Here is a 15,076-nt window from a genome sequence, read left to right as displayed (position 1 = left end):
TACTATTTTCTATAATGTAGCCAAACAACATTTTATTACATGGCATAAACAAAATATGCCACACTAACTAAAACTAGAGCTAGGGGGAGGTAGGTACCTAATGGTATACATCCTCAGTGAATCTATCCATCAACAGATCTTTCTTCTTAGACTTCTCTTGTCATTTTCTGTTACTGAATAATAATCACTTAAAAAAAAGTTCATTTCATGTTTGTCACAGCTAAGATTATTAATGGCATTTAATTTATGAAGATGTGTAAATTCTTACTGACTGGTGTATTTCTGCTAAAGTTTAAACAAATCCCTTATAACCACATTTCAGCAGAAATTCCTTCCAAAATCCACAAATATGTATATCCTTTCAAATAAATAATTAGCAACCTTAGATGATGATACACATAATCTAACTATCTTGAATAATACATTATCAAAGAAACACAATCATATTACTTTCTGTTAGATTTTAAATTTATGAGACAGTTTTGTCAGATGATTACTTCAAAAACAAAATATATTTTTCCTTCATTTCTGGTTTTCTGAATATCATTAAGACCAGCAGGAAAAGTTATAATTTAAGCATGAATTTGTGGCTAATATCAGATGGTTAAATTTAGTTAACTATTCTAATAACTCATTTGAGCATACTATTAGTGTTTATTATCTGTATATGGACATTGCCATTATCAATAACAGAAATCTCTACTCACCTGAAGCCATGGCTTGTGAGGTATTTAATGACGGCTGGTTTGATGCGAGCAACTCCTCCTTGGCTGTGGTTTCCTCTCCCCGTAATCACAGAGAGATAGGACTTACCACCATTCTGCTTAAATTCTGTTACAACAGGAATTGGACCAGTTAAAATTCATTTGTCTTACATTCTCAATAGAAAACAAGCTTTAACTACTCAAATACATATAAAATTACTTTCATGGGGATTTACAGATTTATAACTTTAAAAAGCACCAAAATTGATGTTTTAAAATGGATATTTCATCTACATTGTTTAAGTATGGAAGTCTCAAAGCAATTCATCTGCCTAAACATAAGTGAAATTTCTTCCCCTGCGGGGAGGGAGATTTCTATGTGCTACCAGAATTTCTCTCTAAAATAATGATAATGACAACAGTAATATTAATGCCATCTAACAATTATTACATAGTTGGAGTCAGGAATTTCTTTAAGCTGCTTATATTTATTAACTAAGAATCTTCACAATGACTCTTTTAATTAAATACTCTGAAGCCAGCCAGCCAGCTTTGGTCTGATTAGGAGCTCTGCCACCAAATGACTGGGCAGTATGACCATGGACAAGTTACTTGCCTATCTGTGCCTGTCTCCTTATCAGTAAAATGGGATCTAAAGCAACTACTTTATAGGATATCACCCTTCAGGAATCGCTATTAGCAAATCCACTAATTACAGCATGGACTATAGTCTTATTGTTAAAGATAGACAATTGTTAAGAAACTCTTCCAAAGGCACCTGCCTGGCTCAGTCGGAAGAGCATGCAACTCTCAATCTCAGGGTCATGAGTTTGAGCCCCACATTGGGTGTAGAGATTACTAAAAAATAAATAAATAAAACTTTAAAAAAAAAAAAAAAAGAAGAAGAAGAAAAGAAGAAACTCTTCCAAAGAGATGATTTTTAAATATCAAATGAATCTAGGCCTCTTACAAGAATGTAGCTCTTGCTTTGGATATGATCTTGTGAAAATTAAGTACATAAACCCTGAAAGTCAATAATTGCTGCAATAAAATAACAAAAACTCTGTTAATAATAAGAGTTGATTTAATTAACTAAATATCTTCTTCCTTTGTGATAAATAGCACAAGTTTTGATCATTAGCATAAAATACATACATATACATATATATATATATAATATAAATATTCTATATTCTGCTCACTAAGTTGCCCTAAGACTCCAGCAGATCCACAAACAGTTTTTCGAGTCTCACATCTCCAAGGCAATATTTGGCCTGGAATTTTAAGAGGGTATGTTGCTTATATTTCTAATTCCTTCTTTGCTTAAGATCTCCATTTCTACACTAGTCCATTACCCATTATTTCAAGCAATATTTTGTTCAAAATTCAACTCTTCCTGGGTGCTGGCTACACAGGGTATTCACTTTGTAAAAAAGTTTTTATGCTATATAATTATTACCTGTACATTGTTCTTTATAGATGTGACATTACAAAGTTTACTTAAAAGAAACCTTACATATCTTAACTATCCATAAGTCACTCTCATCATTCCTTCACCGCTGCTCCCCTTATCAGGGCAGTCATGTGTAACACCTCGTTTTTATTTATATATTTTTAATGTTTATTTATTTTGAGAGAAAGTGTGAGAGAGAGAGAGGGGCAGAGAGACAGGGAGAGAGAGAATCCCAAGCAGGCCCCATACAGTCAACACAGAGCCAGATGCAGGGCTCACTCCCTTGAACCATGAGATCATTTACCTGAGCCAAAATCAAGAGTCAGACGCTCAACCAACTGAGCCACCCAAGCACCCCATAACACTTCATTTTTAAATTCTCTGCTCTGAAAATGTTCAACCGTTGAATCACATGCTTCAAATAAAGTAGGTGTTCAAAGGATGTTTGTTGCATGAATTCAGGTATATGTTTAGGTCCCCAAATTTCAGGCTATTCCTGTCACTTATCACCTTTAAAAAAAACTACTTAACTCATTTTTAAGCCTATCTCAAATTTCTTACCATTTCTACTGTAAATATTTCATTATATATTTCAAAAAGGACTCTTACAAAATAAAAAGAACCACGATACTACCATCACATCTTAAAAACAGTTCCTTAATATCATGTTTCTAAAAATGGCTGAAAGTCTCCCTCAAAAAAATGGTTTTACAGTGACTTACTTAAATCAGGGTTGAAACAAGACCACACATTGCATTTGGTTGATATATCTCTGAAGTAACTTTTAATCTAAATGTTCCCCCTCCCCCTGGGCTTTTCTCTACAACTGGTTGGAAAACTTGGATCATTTATCCTAGATTTTCACAGTCTAAATATTGTTGATTATATCCCCATGGTGCCATTTAACCTGTTCCTCTGTTCCCTGTAAATCCCTATAAAGTAGTAAAAACATCATTGGTGGTAGTGATGTATATTCCAATCAGAAGGCACTTAAGGGTCAGATATCTTTTTTGTTGTTGTTCATCCCCAAGTTTGACAATCATCTTTTATAACTAAAAGCAGTGGAGGGCAGAATCACAGATTTTCCCCTGGATACATTTCTATTCAACAATACTACCATCTAGTGGTGACTAACAGTACCTACAGACTACCACAGGTGTCAACATGCACAACAGTGGGCCTGGCTTCAGAAAGGATTTGTATATTGGGTCTGACCAAGCATCACCTTATACAAGTTATTTAGCTCTTTTTTTCTTGTAATTTTTTTAATTGAGATATAATTCATAAAACATAAAATTCATGATTTTAAAATGTATAATTCAGTGGATTTTAGTATATCAAAACACTGTTCAACTATCAATACTAATTCCAGAACACTCCATTGTCTCAGAAAGAAATTCTGTACTTGTTAGCAGTTACTCCCCATTCCCTACTTTCTAGCCACAGTAACCACTAATATACTTTGTTTCTATTGGTTTGTCTATTGTGAACATTTCATATAAATGGGAACCATATAATAAAGTGGCCCTTTTGTACCTGGCTTCTTTCACAAAGCATGTTTACAAGGTTCATCCATGTTGTAGCATGTATCACTACCTGATTCCTTTTTGTGGCTGAATAATATTCCATTGTATGGATATACCAAATTTTGTTTGTCCTTTCATCAGTTGATGGACATCTGGTTGTTTCCATTTTTCGGCTATTATGAACATTCATGTACAAGTCTGCGTGTGGATGAATTGTGTTTTCAATTTTCTTGTATACATAACTAGAACTGCTAGGTCATATGGTAACTCTGTGTTTAATCTTTTGAGGAATGCCAACCTTTTCCACTGTGGCTGTACCATTTAATACTCCCACTAGCAATATAAAGGGTTCCAATTCTCCACATCCTTACCAACACTTATTATTTTCCATTTTACTAAACTTTTCAAATTATTAATTTCCTCATATATGAAATGAAAGGAATGCTTACCCTTTATTCAATCATTTATTTAAAAGTTGCTGTTGGGTGTTGAATGAAAGGTTCTATAAACAATGATGACTCAATAATCATTGCTGACTCAATTCCTGGCCATAAAGACAGATTTTAATCTTCAACTATATAATAAGCTTTTTATAAATACTGTGATACACAGGAGTACTGCAAGAGGCTATTAATGGGAAGCCTAGATGGCAAGAAATGACAGTGTAGATAAAACAGAAAGAGGAGCAAAACATAAGATGAGAATAGGGAGGCAGGCAAGGAACAGATTACATAGGGATTTAGGAGTTTATGCTAAATGAAACATGGCAACCTATACTTTCTTATCACGGTGCTTATTATTATGTAACTATTTGCTCACTGTCACCTACCCTACTAGACACCAAACCCCATAAAAATAAGGACTGTGTATCTTTTTCACTGCTTTATTCTTGATACCTAGAATATACAATAATCAAATTTTTATTGAGTAAATGATGTATTCACCCTCTATAGACAGAATATTCTCTTATAATACTTCTACGTAAGTTTTTTCCTCCAGACTAAATAATATATTTAAAATGCTCTTAAATTTTCTCTTTTCAAATCTTTATTATTGTTTTCTAGATTTTCTCAAAGATTTCCAAAATTCTATTTAAAAAACAACTAGAGGAGGAGAATTCTTTACTTTACCAAAGAATGTCTAATAGACATAGTACAAACACAAATTCTAAAACACCATTATCCAACCACCAATATAATAATTCATTCAGTCAAGCATCATCAATGGAGGCTAAAATTACTAGGTGAAATATTGCAAGAGAATAGTTATTCACATAGTTGCAAAGTATCAATTGCCAAAAAATTACTAGTTAATTATAAAGAAAGAAAAGATACATTTACATTGAGAAACCTAACAGAGTCCCACCTCAGCTAAGAAATCAAACTTAACATCATCAATAATGGGGCAATCTGACCATATTATGTCTCCTGATATGTGCACCAAGGATGACTAACATCACCTATGCAGCATTTTTTACCAAAAAAAAAAAAAAAATCTTTAACTAAATCTAATCACGAGGAAACAATCAGAGAAATTATAATTGTAGGTCAATCTACCAAAGGCTTGGAGTCTTCAAAAATGTCAATAACACAGAAGAAAAAAATAGGCTGAGTTACTATTTATATATATATATTTTAAGTAATCTCTACATCCAATGTGGAGCCCAAATTCACAACCTGAGATCAAGGGTCACACTCTACAACTGAGCCAGCCAGGCATCCCGGAACTATTTCTACATTCTGAAGGCTATAGCCATGGGACAGTCAACTGGAGAATGTGATGTCTGACTGGATCCTGAGTTGAGAGGGAAAAAATGGCACAGCTAAACAAGACATTTCCATACACTGGAGAAATGTGAATGTGGCCTGTATACCAGACAATATTATAACAATGTTAAATATCTTAAAAGTGACAATGGTACTGCAATTATGTAGAATGGATTTGTTTCCGAGAGATAAACATGCTGAGGTATATAGAGGTAAGGTACCACAATGTTTAACATTTTATTTCCAAATGGTTCAGCAAGGGGCTCCTGGGTGGCTCAGTTGGTTAAGCGTCCGACTTCAGCTCAGGTCATGATCTCACAGTCCGTGAGTTCGAGCCCCGCATCGGGCTCTGTACTGACAGCTCAGAGCCTGGAGCCTGCTTCAGATTCTGTGTATCCCTCTCTCTCTGCCCCTCTCCTGTTCATGCTCTGTCTCTCTCTGTCTCAAAAATAAATAAAAACATTAAAAAAATTTTTTTTCAAATGGTTCAGCAAAAAGCAATTTTAAAGACATTAGGCAATATGGCCAAATGTTAACAACTGATTGATCTAGGTAAAAGATATATGAATTTTTATTATACAATTACTTCAACTCCTCTACGGGTTCTTAATTTTTCAGTATAAAAAGCCAGGAAAGAAGACAGCAGTGAGAGTACACATGCTGATATGTTGATATTGTGACATAACTACATGCCTGTGAGTAAAGAAATGGATACATTATGACATGACACTTGAATACTGTACAGCAGTTACAGAAAAAAAATCAGACCATCAACATAAGTGTATCTTGAAAACTGTACTGGGTGAAAACAAATGGCTTGGTTGAAAAGTATAGTGTGAAATCATGTACATTCATTTTTTTAAATGCACAAAAGAAATACTACAGACTGATTATTGATGAAAATACATATACTAAAGTACTTATTTTTAAAAACTAGTTAGGAACCAACCTGAAAGATGTTGATTTCCACTAGAAAGAGAAGGAAGAAAGAGAAAACGATTGGGAAGAATAGGGGTGCCTGGCTGACTTAGTCGGTAGAGCATTCAACTCTTGATCTCAGGGTTGTGGGTCCAAACCCCACGATGGGTATACAGATTACTTAAAAAAATAAAATCTTAAAAAAAAAGTCTGGGAAGAATACAAAGGGGAGAATAAAAATAAAATATGAAGTATATATGGTAAAATATTATCACTCACTTAGATTCATGGGTACGCAAGTAGTGTTTTATTACATTATTGCAAGTATTTCAACATGGTGTTCATGGTAAACGGATCAGTTTTCAACCTCTGCATCAGTCATATTTAATCAAGTATTTAATTAATTATAAATAATACATGTTGAATTGATAAACCTATATAAAGTATAGTTTAAAGCTTTCATATATATATTAACCAGAACAATACAACTATTAATAACAGGCAGGATTATGAAGCTACAGGGTCACAGCTGAAGCATGGGACTCCATGTCTCCACAATAAAATGGAAGATAAAGACAAAGGCAAGTTGAGAATTCAAAACTACTCTAGTAGTGGTAAAGGAGATGACTTCTAGTATTAGAGCATGGGGGAACTAAAACAGACTGAACTTAGTTCTAAGTGCTACCATCTGATAATGAAAAAGAAACAAGATACGTTAATGTATATGAAGTACATGATACTGCATGGAAAAAGATCCTTATCCAAAGCCCTGGGAAGAGGTAGAATTTAGAGAAGAAGCAGGTAGTGTCCTTTCCATGACCTGCAAAGACATATACAAGCAGAAAGGGAGAGAGAGGGAGCACTTCCGTAATGCAAACACTCAGAAAGTCTGCCTTTTGTGATAATTCTGTAAAAATCTTCACACCTTATTTATTTCTGCATTTTATTAAATATCTACTGAACAAGTGACATCTAACATCTATTAGCTTTAATAAATGTCTACTGAATAAAGATGTATGATATTCCTGAAAAGTCTCATTTATAAGTCACAGAAGATTCCCAGATTATACCATGCTCTCCCTTTATTTTTTTTTTTCAAATTTTTATTTAAATTCTAGTTAGTAAACATATCGTGTAATATCGGTTTCAGGAGTAGAATTCAGTGATTCATCACTTACATATAACCCCCAGTGCTCATCACAAGTACCCTCCTTAATGCCCATCACCCATTTAGCCCATCCTCTGCCCACCTTCCCTCCATCAACCCTTGGTTTGTTCTCTACACCATGCCCTCTCTTTAATAAATACAACAAGAGAATACAAATATAACTAAAATAGGAAAATAAAGGGGCACCTGGGTGGCTCAGTCGGTTAAGCGTCCGACTTCGGCTCAGGTCATGATCTCACGGTCTGTGAGTTCGAGCCCCGCGTCGGGCTCTGTGCTGACCGCTCAGAGCCTGGAGCCTATTTCAAATTCTGTGTCTCCCTCTCTCTCTGACCCTCCCCCGTTCATGCTCTGTCTCTCTCTGTCTCAAAAATAAATAAACGTTAAAAAAAAATTTTTTTTAATAAAAATAAATAAAATAGGAAAATAAAAACAAAATGTTAATGACCAGGCTAATGAGGATTCTTTTCCAAGAACGTCCCCTTGAAGAATGTGAAGAATGAACCTAATACAAACATCTATAAATGTGACACAGATATCCTGAGCCTGAAAATTCACATTCTCCTGAATTGGTAAATTTACCAATATAAGCAAAAACATATTTTCTACTGATAATTTGTCATTACCACAGTCCTACCTTCAGTTTTCTGCTGTAAAACTGTCATCAAATGTTCTATAGCTTCATCCACATGCAGCCCATGGAGGTCTAAAACGTTCTGTGGCAGCAAGGAGGCATTGACTTTCTCAAAGATCTCCACGGCAGCAAGGTGATTGGCTTCTTTCATCTTCTGCTCATGGAGACTACCCTTTAATTATAAAAAGATCACCAGTAAACACTTTTGATATTTGCTACTTAGAAGGCAACGAAGAAACAAAAATTGTCCCAAATAAAATGTAGAACAAAAAAGGGAACAGCAAATCTAAAATTTTAAATAATGCAATGGGCTAATATGCAAGAATGCACCACAGTTTAGGTGAATTTCAGTGAATTAATAACATATTTCTTACAATATTAAATCATCATTTCTAACATATTTCCTGATCCAAAAATCATAGATGAGGAAAACTTAAATAAACCCTTCTCACGAAGGAATCCATTAGTTTATCCTTTGATAATCCTGGCCTCATCCCTTTCAACACCCTGTGGTTACCCCTGAAGCCATCTCTCAAGGTTTGTTATTGGGACTCACGCGGTTATACCAGTTTGATGTCTTTCTTTACACAATCACAAAAAGTAAGCCATATGGAACCACAAAGCTAAAAAGGAAATCAGACAGGTTTCTTGTAATACCATGTCCAATAAGCCTGAGTAGAAATTTTACTTCCCTGAAAGATATTAATATAACTTTCTTTTTCAGACCATAAAAGTGATACATTACTGGGATGCCTGGATGGCTCAGTCGGTTAAGTGTCCAACTTCAGCTCAGGTCATGAGCTCATGGTCCGCGGGTTCAAGCCCCGCATCAGGCTCTGTGCTGACAGGTCAGAGCCTGGAGCCTGCTTCAGATTCTGTGTCTCCCTCTCTCTGTCCCTCCCCTGCTCGCTTTCTCTGTCTCTCAAAAATAAATAAAAATTAAAAAAAAATTTTTTTAAGTGATAACATTACTAAAAATTCAAACATGATAGAAAGCACAAGGTCTCTGTAATTCCACCCTGAGGTGGTCAATATTAACATTCTGCTGTCTTTCCTTCAGAAAACCTGTATCTGTTTAGAAGTAGTACTGAATGACAGAATTTAACCCAGAAGAAAATATGGACTGTCAGAATAAAAATTCATGTAAGTCATAAATGCAAAAGGAACCATAGAAATTGAGCATTTCAAAGGAGACATAATTCTCAGAACCATACATTTCTTATATATCAGGATACCTTATGTCACCCATATAATCTACATTCCCCAGAATAACTTGATCTAGTCACAATACGAGTATCACCTGCTTTAAGATTATTCAGACATCGTAAGGGACAAAGAAAGAAACAGTAATCAGTTTTCCTCTTTACCTGCTGGGCATAAAACGTGGCAACGTGTTTTTTCCCCATCCGATAAGCTTCTTTTGCTTTGCTGTAGCATTCCATTCTCTTCTGCTGATGAAGGAAAGCCTCTGCCCTGTAGTCATTATACTCTGGATACTCAAAATCCTGGAAAGATGGTTCACGTGGTATATCTTCAGTCTCTTTCGATTTCTTGGCCTGTAAGATGTTACACAATGAGTAAAATACAAAGAAAGTAGAAAAATACAGGCTTTACCTTCAGAAAATGTATGTGAAAATTGGGCTCTATTTTTTTTTAAGATTTTAATTTTAAGTAATCTCTATACCCAAAGTGGGGCTCTAACCCACAACTCTGAGATCAAGAGTCGCATGCTCTACTAACTGAGCCAGCCAGGCGCCCCTCTATCATTTTTTGTCTTTCTTCTCAGAAAACTGACTCTCCCCAGAGTCTAGCTAGTAAGTCATGCATTTCGTGGCTATCATTTTTTCATGCTATAGGGTACCTCTCCTTTAACCACTCTTATCTTAGAAGATGTTGAAAAGTTCTCTAAAATTATCAAAATATAATTAGGTCACAAAATCAAGCCAAAAGAGAAAACACACACTATTCAAAGAATAACACTCATTTATCAAATGCAAAATTTACCAAATTCTAGTTTGCAAACCCATTCAAAAAGTCTAATCATTGAAGGTAGTAATGGCATATTTCAATTTATGTGTTTTAAAAAACAATCAATAAAATAATTAAATAGTATTCTTTTTAAAACAGAAGGGCATATAGAGTGACCATAGCTAACAGTAAAAATTATAAGTAGGTTTATGGGGCAGGTCACTACCAACTAGCCACTATGGTAGTGTTGACTTCTGAGCCTTTTGAAAAATCATCTATCAAGTAATTGTCATCCAAAATACACCCTTAAATTATACAAGCAAAAGTAACTCTAAAACACAAAGTACTGAAAATAATTATGCCTCAAATACTCCCCACCAAATAGAAAATTGCATGTTTCTGAAGATGTGTCTAAAATATCAAAAGTCAGTGTTTAAAAAACAGCAAAATATAGTGACTTCTATGTCCAGTTTGGTTTTTCATTTATCACATACTTTAAAGTGCTATTTGCAGACAACTGCTCACAAACGGGATCTATGTTTAGATCCCTGTTAATGGATTTTTTTAAAATCTTAAAAGAATTCCAAGTATCAGGTGCCATACGAAGTAATTTAATGAACATTTTATATAAACTCAATCCCAAAATCCCCCCAAAAAATATAATCTTCAATATCTTAAACAAATCATGCTTTTCTGATATAACTGAAAGTAAATTAAATGGTATAGGCTGTTAAATTTCTAAAAACTGAAAATTGTCATTAAATTAGAAATATTATCAAAGATTATAATTATAAGGTACTGTACAATCTTTAAGAAAATGCCACTTTAATTTTTTAAGGTAATATCATTTAATATATATTAAATATTACATTTAAATTATATGTATATATTATATAATACACATATTACCAATTGACCATTTTTTCAAATTTCCTGCCTGTGAGTAGAGTCAGAAGTCACAAAAGGTTGGGGGGGGGGGGGGGGGGGGAGAACTGGTCTAAAATATAGTAATTGATTGTATATACTTTTTACTCATTACACTTTGCTTATTTAGCCCCTAGAATTCTAGAGGTTTAAAACAAGTTAAAGAATAAAGATATCATCATCCTCCAACTCATTACCGAAGTCAAAAATCTGTAAATACACAGTTGATTTACTTTTGCAACAAATACCCAACTTATTTTATGAAAGAACACAAGGCTCTCTCTCACGTCAGAATATTCATAGGACCTACACACATCCTTTTGTTCCTCTTGCCCGTACTTAATCACAAGCTTGTTTCATATTAATGTTTAAATATTCCATGAGTAGATGGCTTGAATCTCTGGTAAAAATCAAACATTTTAAAGGAGGGGTTAATAAAAATGCTTTCCATAACTTTTGAAAAGCCACGTCTCTGTTGGTGTTCATACAAAAAAATGCAAATCACATTTGGTTCTCTGGGAAGAGACCCTTTATTTCTTATTCTTTTAAAAAGAAAAAAAAAACAGTATATAATGAGAGATACTTTCTCAAATAGCTACCCTTTTTCAAAATAAAACTATGATTTTTTTATATCCACTTTATACTGATATGGTTTATTATAACCTCACTAACAAGGGCCAAGTGAAATATATGCTTCCTAAGAATTCACCTCATTAGTGCCACTTATGTACTACAATACCAAAACCATCTCCCATGGTTAACAAACTTATAAATTTTATTAAAGGGTAAAAGGAAAAATAGTAGTATTAATAAAACACAGTTTTAAATGCTAGTTCCTTGAAAATAGATAAGCCAAAATATTACTGATACCAGGATACTCCCCTTTAGTATCTGTGGTCCCTTCAGGTCCTAGGATATCAAAGACAGAGTATTCTGCTCACAAATGTTAAAATATTTTTATCAGCATTATGATGCCTGCCTATATTTTGTGAAAAAAAGCTAAGAATAATCCTCAGAATAACTTAAAGTCTACCTTTTGGCCAATGTCTACATAACTCACAAAATCTACTTTTCTTATTTGAACATCTGCCATTTTGAGCAGGCACACCTTCTTCTCATCACCTCCTCTATCACCATAATGACCCAAAGTGCCTTGCTCTATTATCAGGTGAAAGAAGAAATAATCTTCATTCCCACTTGGCCTTGACAGTCTCATCATCAACTTGTATCCTCTCTGCATCTTATGAAATACTATACCTATCTATCCATGATGAACACAGGCATATTTAGCACTAACAGATCACATAAATACAAAAATTAACTGAATCCTATATATCAATAAAGTGATGGTGATATATTGAACACAAGTTATCCCTGGTGGTCTTAATTAATAAGAATAACAGATGATAAAAAAAAAAAAGCCTGAAGCTAACACAAAATTTATATACAAAATCAATTATATTTCTATGCACTTATAATGTTCAATCCAAAAATAAAATTAAGAAAACAACTTAATTTATAACTGCATCAAAAAGAATAAACTTAGAAATAAATTTAACAAAACACATGCAAAATTTACACTCAAAACTACAATACAATGTTGAAGAAATTAAGACCTAAGTAAATTGAAAGATACTCCATGTTCATGGATTGAACACAATATTGTTAAGATGGCAACACACCTCAAGTTAATCTACAGACTCAATACATTTCACATAAAAATTCCAGCTGGCTCAGTTGGAAGAGCATGCTCTTGATAAGAGGGTCATAAATTCAAGCCCCATATTGGGTGTAGAGATTACTAAAAATAAATAAATAAATAAACTAAAAAAAAACAAAAACAAAAAAACAAAACAAAACAAAACCCTCTTTGCAGAAAATGGCAAGTTGAGAACTACAAAGGGACCAGAAGAGGCAAAACAATCTTGAGAAAAGAACACAGTTGGAAACTCACATTTCCTTATTTATTTTTTTTTTAATTTTTTTTTTTTAACGTTTATTTTTGAGACAGAGAGAGACAGAGCATGAACGGGGGAGGGTCGGAGAGAGAGGGAGACACAGAATCGGAAGCAGGCTCCAGGCTCTGGGCCATCATCAGCCCAGAGCCCGACACGGGGCTTGAACTCACGGACCGTGAGATCGTGACCTGAGCTGCAGTCGGACACTTAACCGACTGAGCCACCCAGGCGCCCCTCATTTCCCTATTTAAATCTTAACTACTAACCTACAGTAATCAAGGCAGTGTGAAACTGGTATGATGACAGACATACAGATCAATGGAACAGAAATGATGGTCTAGCAATAAACTTATAGTCAATTCATTTTCAACTAGGGTGCTAAGAAAACTAAATGGGGCAAGAACAATCTTTGCTACAAGCGGTGCTGTGACAACTGGATATCCGCATGCAAAAGAATGAACTTGGATACCTATCTACATACACCATATACAAAATTAACTCAGGGCAGCCTGGGTGGTTCAGTTGGTTAAGTATTCGACTTCGGCTCAGGTCATGATCTCACAGTTCGTGAGTTCAAGCTCCACATCAGGCTCTGTGCTGACAGCTCAGAGCCTGGAGCCTGCTTCAGAATCTGTGTGTGTGTGTGTGTCTCTCTCTCTCTGCCCCTCCCCTGCTCACGCTCAGTCTCTCTCTCTCTCTTTCTCTCCCTCCCTCCCCTCTCAAAAATAGACATTAAAAGAAATTTTTTTAAAGAATTAACTCAAAATGGATCAAAGATCTAAACATGACAAGCACTAAAACTATAAAACTGTATTTTAGAAGAAAATATAAAAACAAACACAAAAAAATTACTATATAACATGAAAAACAAAAACACTTCATGACCTTGGATTAGGCAATGGTTTCTTAAATATGACACCAAAAGTACAAGCAACAAAAGAAAAAAAGATAAACTGCACATCATCAAAATTAAAACTCTTGTGCTTTAAATAAAAGACACCATCAAGAGCAAAAAGACAACACTCAACATGGGAGAAATTTTACAAATCATATGTCTGGTAAGGGACTCGTATCTAGAATATATAAAGAACTCATACAACTCAAAAATAAAAAAAACTTTTTTTAATGGGCAAGGAATATAAATAGACATTTCTTCAAAGAAGATATACAAATGTCCAATAAGCACATGAAAAAGTGTTCAACATCACTAGTCTTCTCTGAAGACTAGTGCAGATCAAAATGACAAGGAGATTCTTTATTAACCATTTCTTTTATTTCCTGTTTTCTGATGCTTTGACATCCAGGGCCTTGCTAACCCCTAGAGAGGCAGTACCCCCAACCCTGGGGTTAGCCAATTCTGAGAGATAGCAAACAATTCATCTGCTAGCATACCTTACATATGTAAACCCACCAACCTAGAGTTCATACCCTCAACTACTTCCTTTATGGGGTTCTCAACCTCAGGGTCACCATCCACATTGTCTAATCACCCATGCCAGATACCAGAACACCAGGGACAGTCCCTACTCCCCAGAGCCCGCTGAAACTGTTCAAACTAGCCAATCTTAAACCTGTTTACCCTGCCTCACCTATTCCTCCCCACAGAAACGACAAAAAAGGCTCTTGCCCACATTTCCACTCTGCTCCCTGTCTCCTGACTGACCCTGGTTCTTCTCCAGGTGGCCCTGGATGGCAGGCCATGCCTCCTGTTTCTAGAGATCTGTGAGTATAATAAATTTCTTCCTTCATAACATTTCCATGTCTAGGTATCTTACCATATCTGATTAAAACAAATCCCATGTACCCTTAGGACAACTTCACAGCCACTAAGATGGCTATAATAAAAAAGACAGATATTAACAAGTGTCAGAGATGATGTGGGTAAATTGTAACCCTCATACATTGCTGGTGGGAACATAAAATGGTAGAGCCACTTTGGATAAAAATTTGGCAGATTCTCAAATAGTTAAAATTTTCTGCCTAGATATTTAACATATTTACATCCTAAAACCCACCATAGTACCACCCCACCATTATTCAATTAAGCCCCATATGCTACT

General features: G+C 34.8%; 1 protein-coding gene across 12 annotated transcripts in view; it reads right to left on the bottom strand.

Annotated features, from left to right (window-relative positions):
* N4BP2 (NEDD4 binding protein 2) overlaps nt 1-15,076 on the bottom strand; it is a 97,703-nt gene that overhangs the window by 31,822 nt on the left and 50,805 nt on the right. For all 12 annotated transcript variants that reach the window (XM_078446189.2, XM_078446186.2, XM_060655191.3 and 9 more), the window contains 3 exons: nt 9,534-9,722; nt 8,170-8,338; nt 708-831 (listed from right to left, as the gene is read on the bottom strand). In XM_078446189.2, the coding sequence (XP_078302315.2) occupies nt 708-831; nt 8,170-8,338; nt 9,534-9,722 (482 nt within the window). The remainder of the gene's footprint in view (nt 1-707; nt 832-8,169; nt 8,339-9,533; nt 9,723-15,076) is intronic.

Source organism: Panthera onca, chromosome B1 (genome assembly GCF_046562875.1).
Source record: "Panthera onca isolate mPanOnc1 chromosome B1, mPanOnc1 haplotype 2, whole genome shotgun sequence".
Classification (NCBI taxonomy): Eukaryota; Metazoa; Chordata; class Mammalia; order Carnivora; family Felidae; genus Panthera; species Panthera onca.
This window is presented reverse-complemented; position numbering and strand designations above follow the sequence as displayed.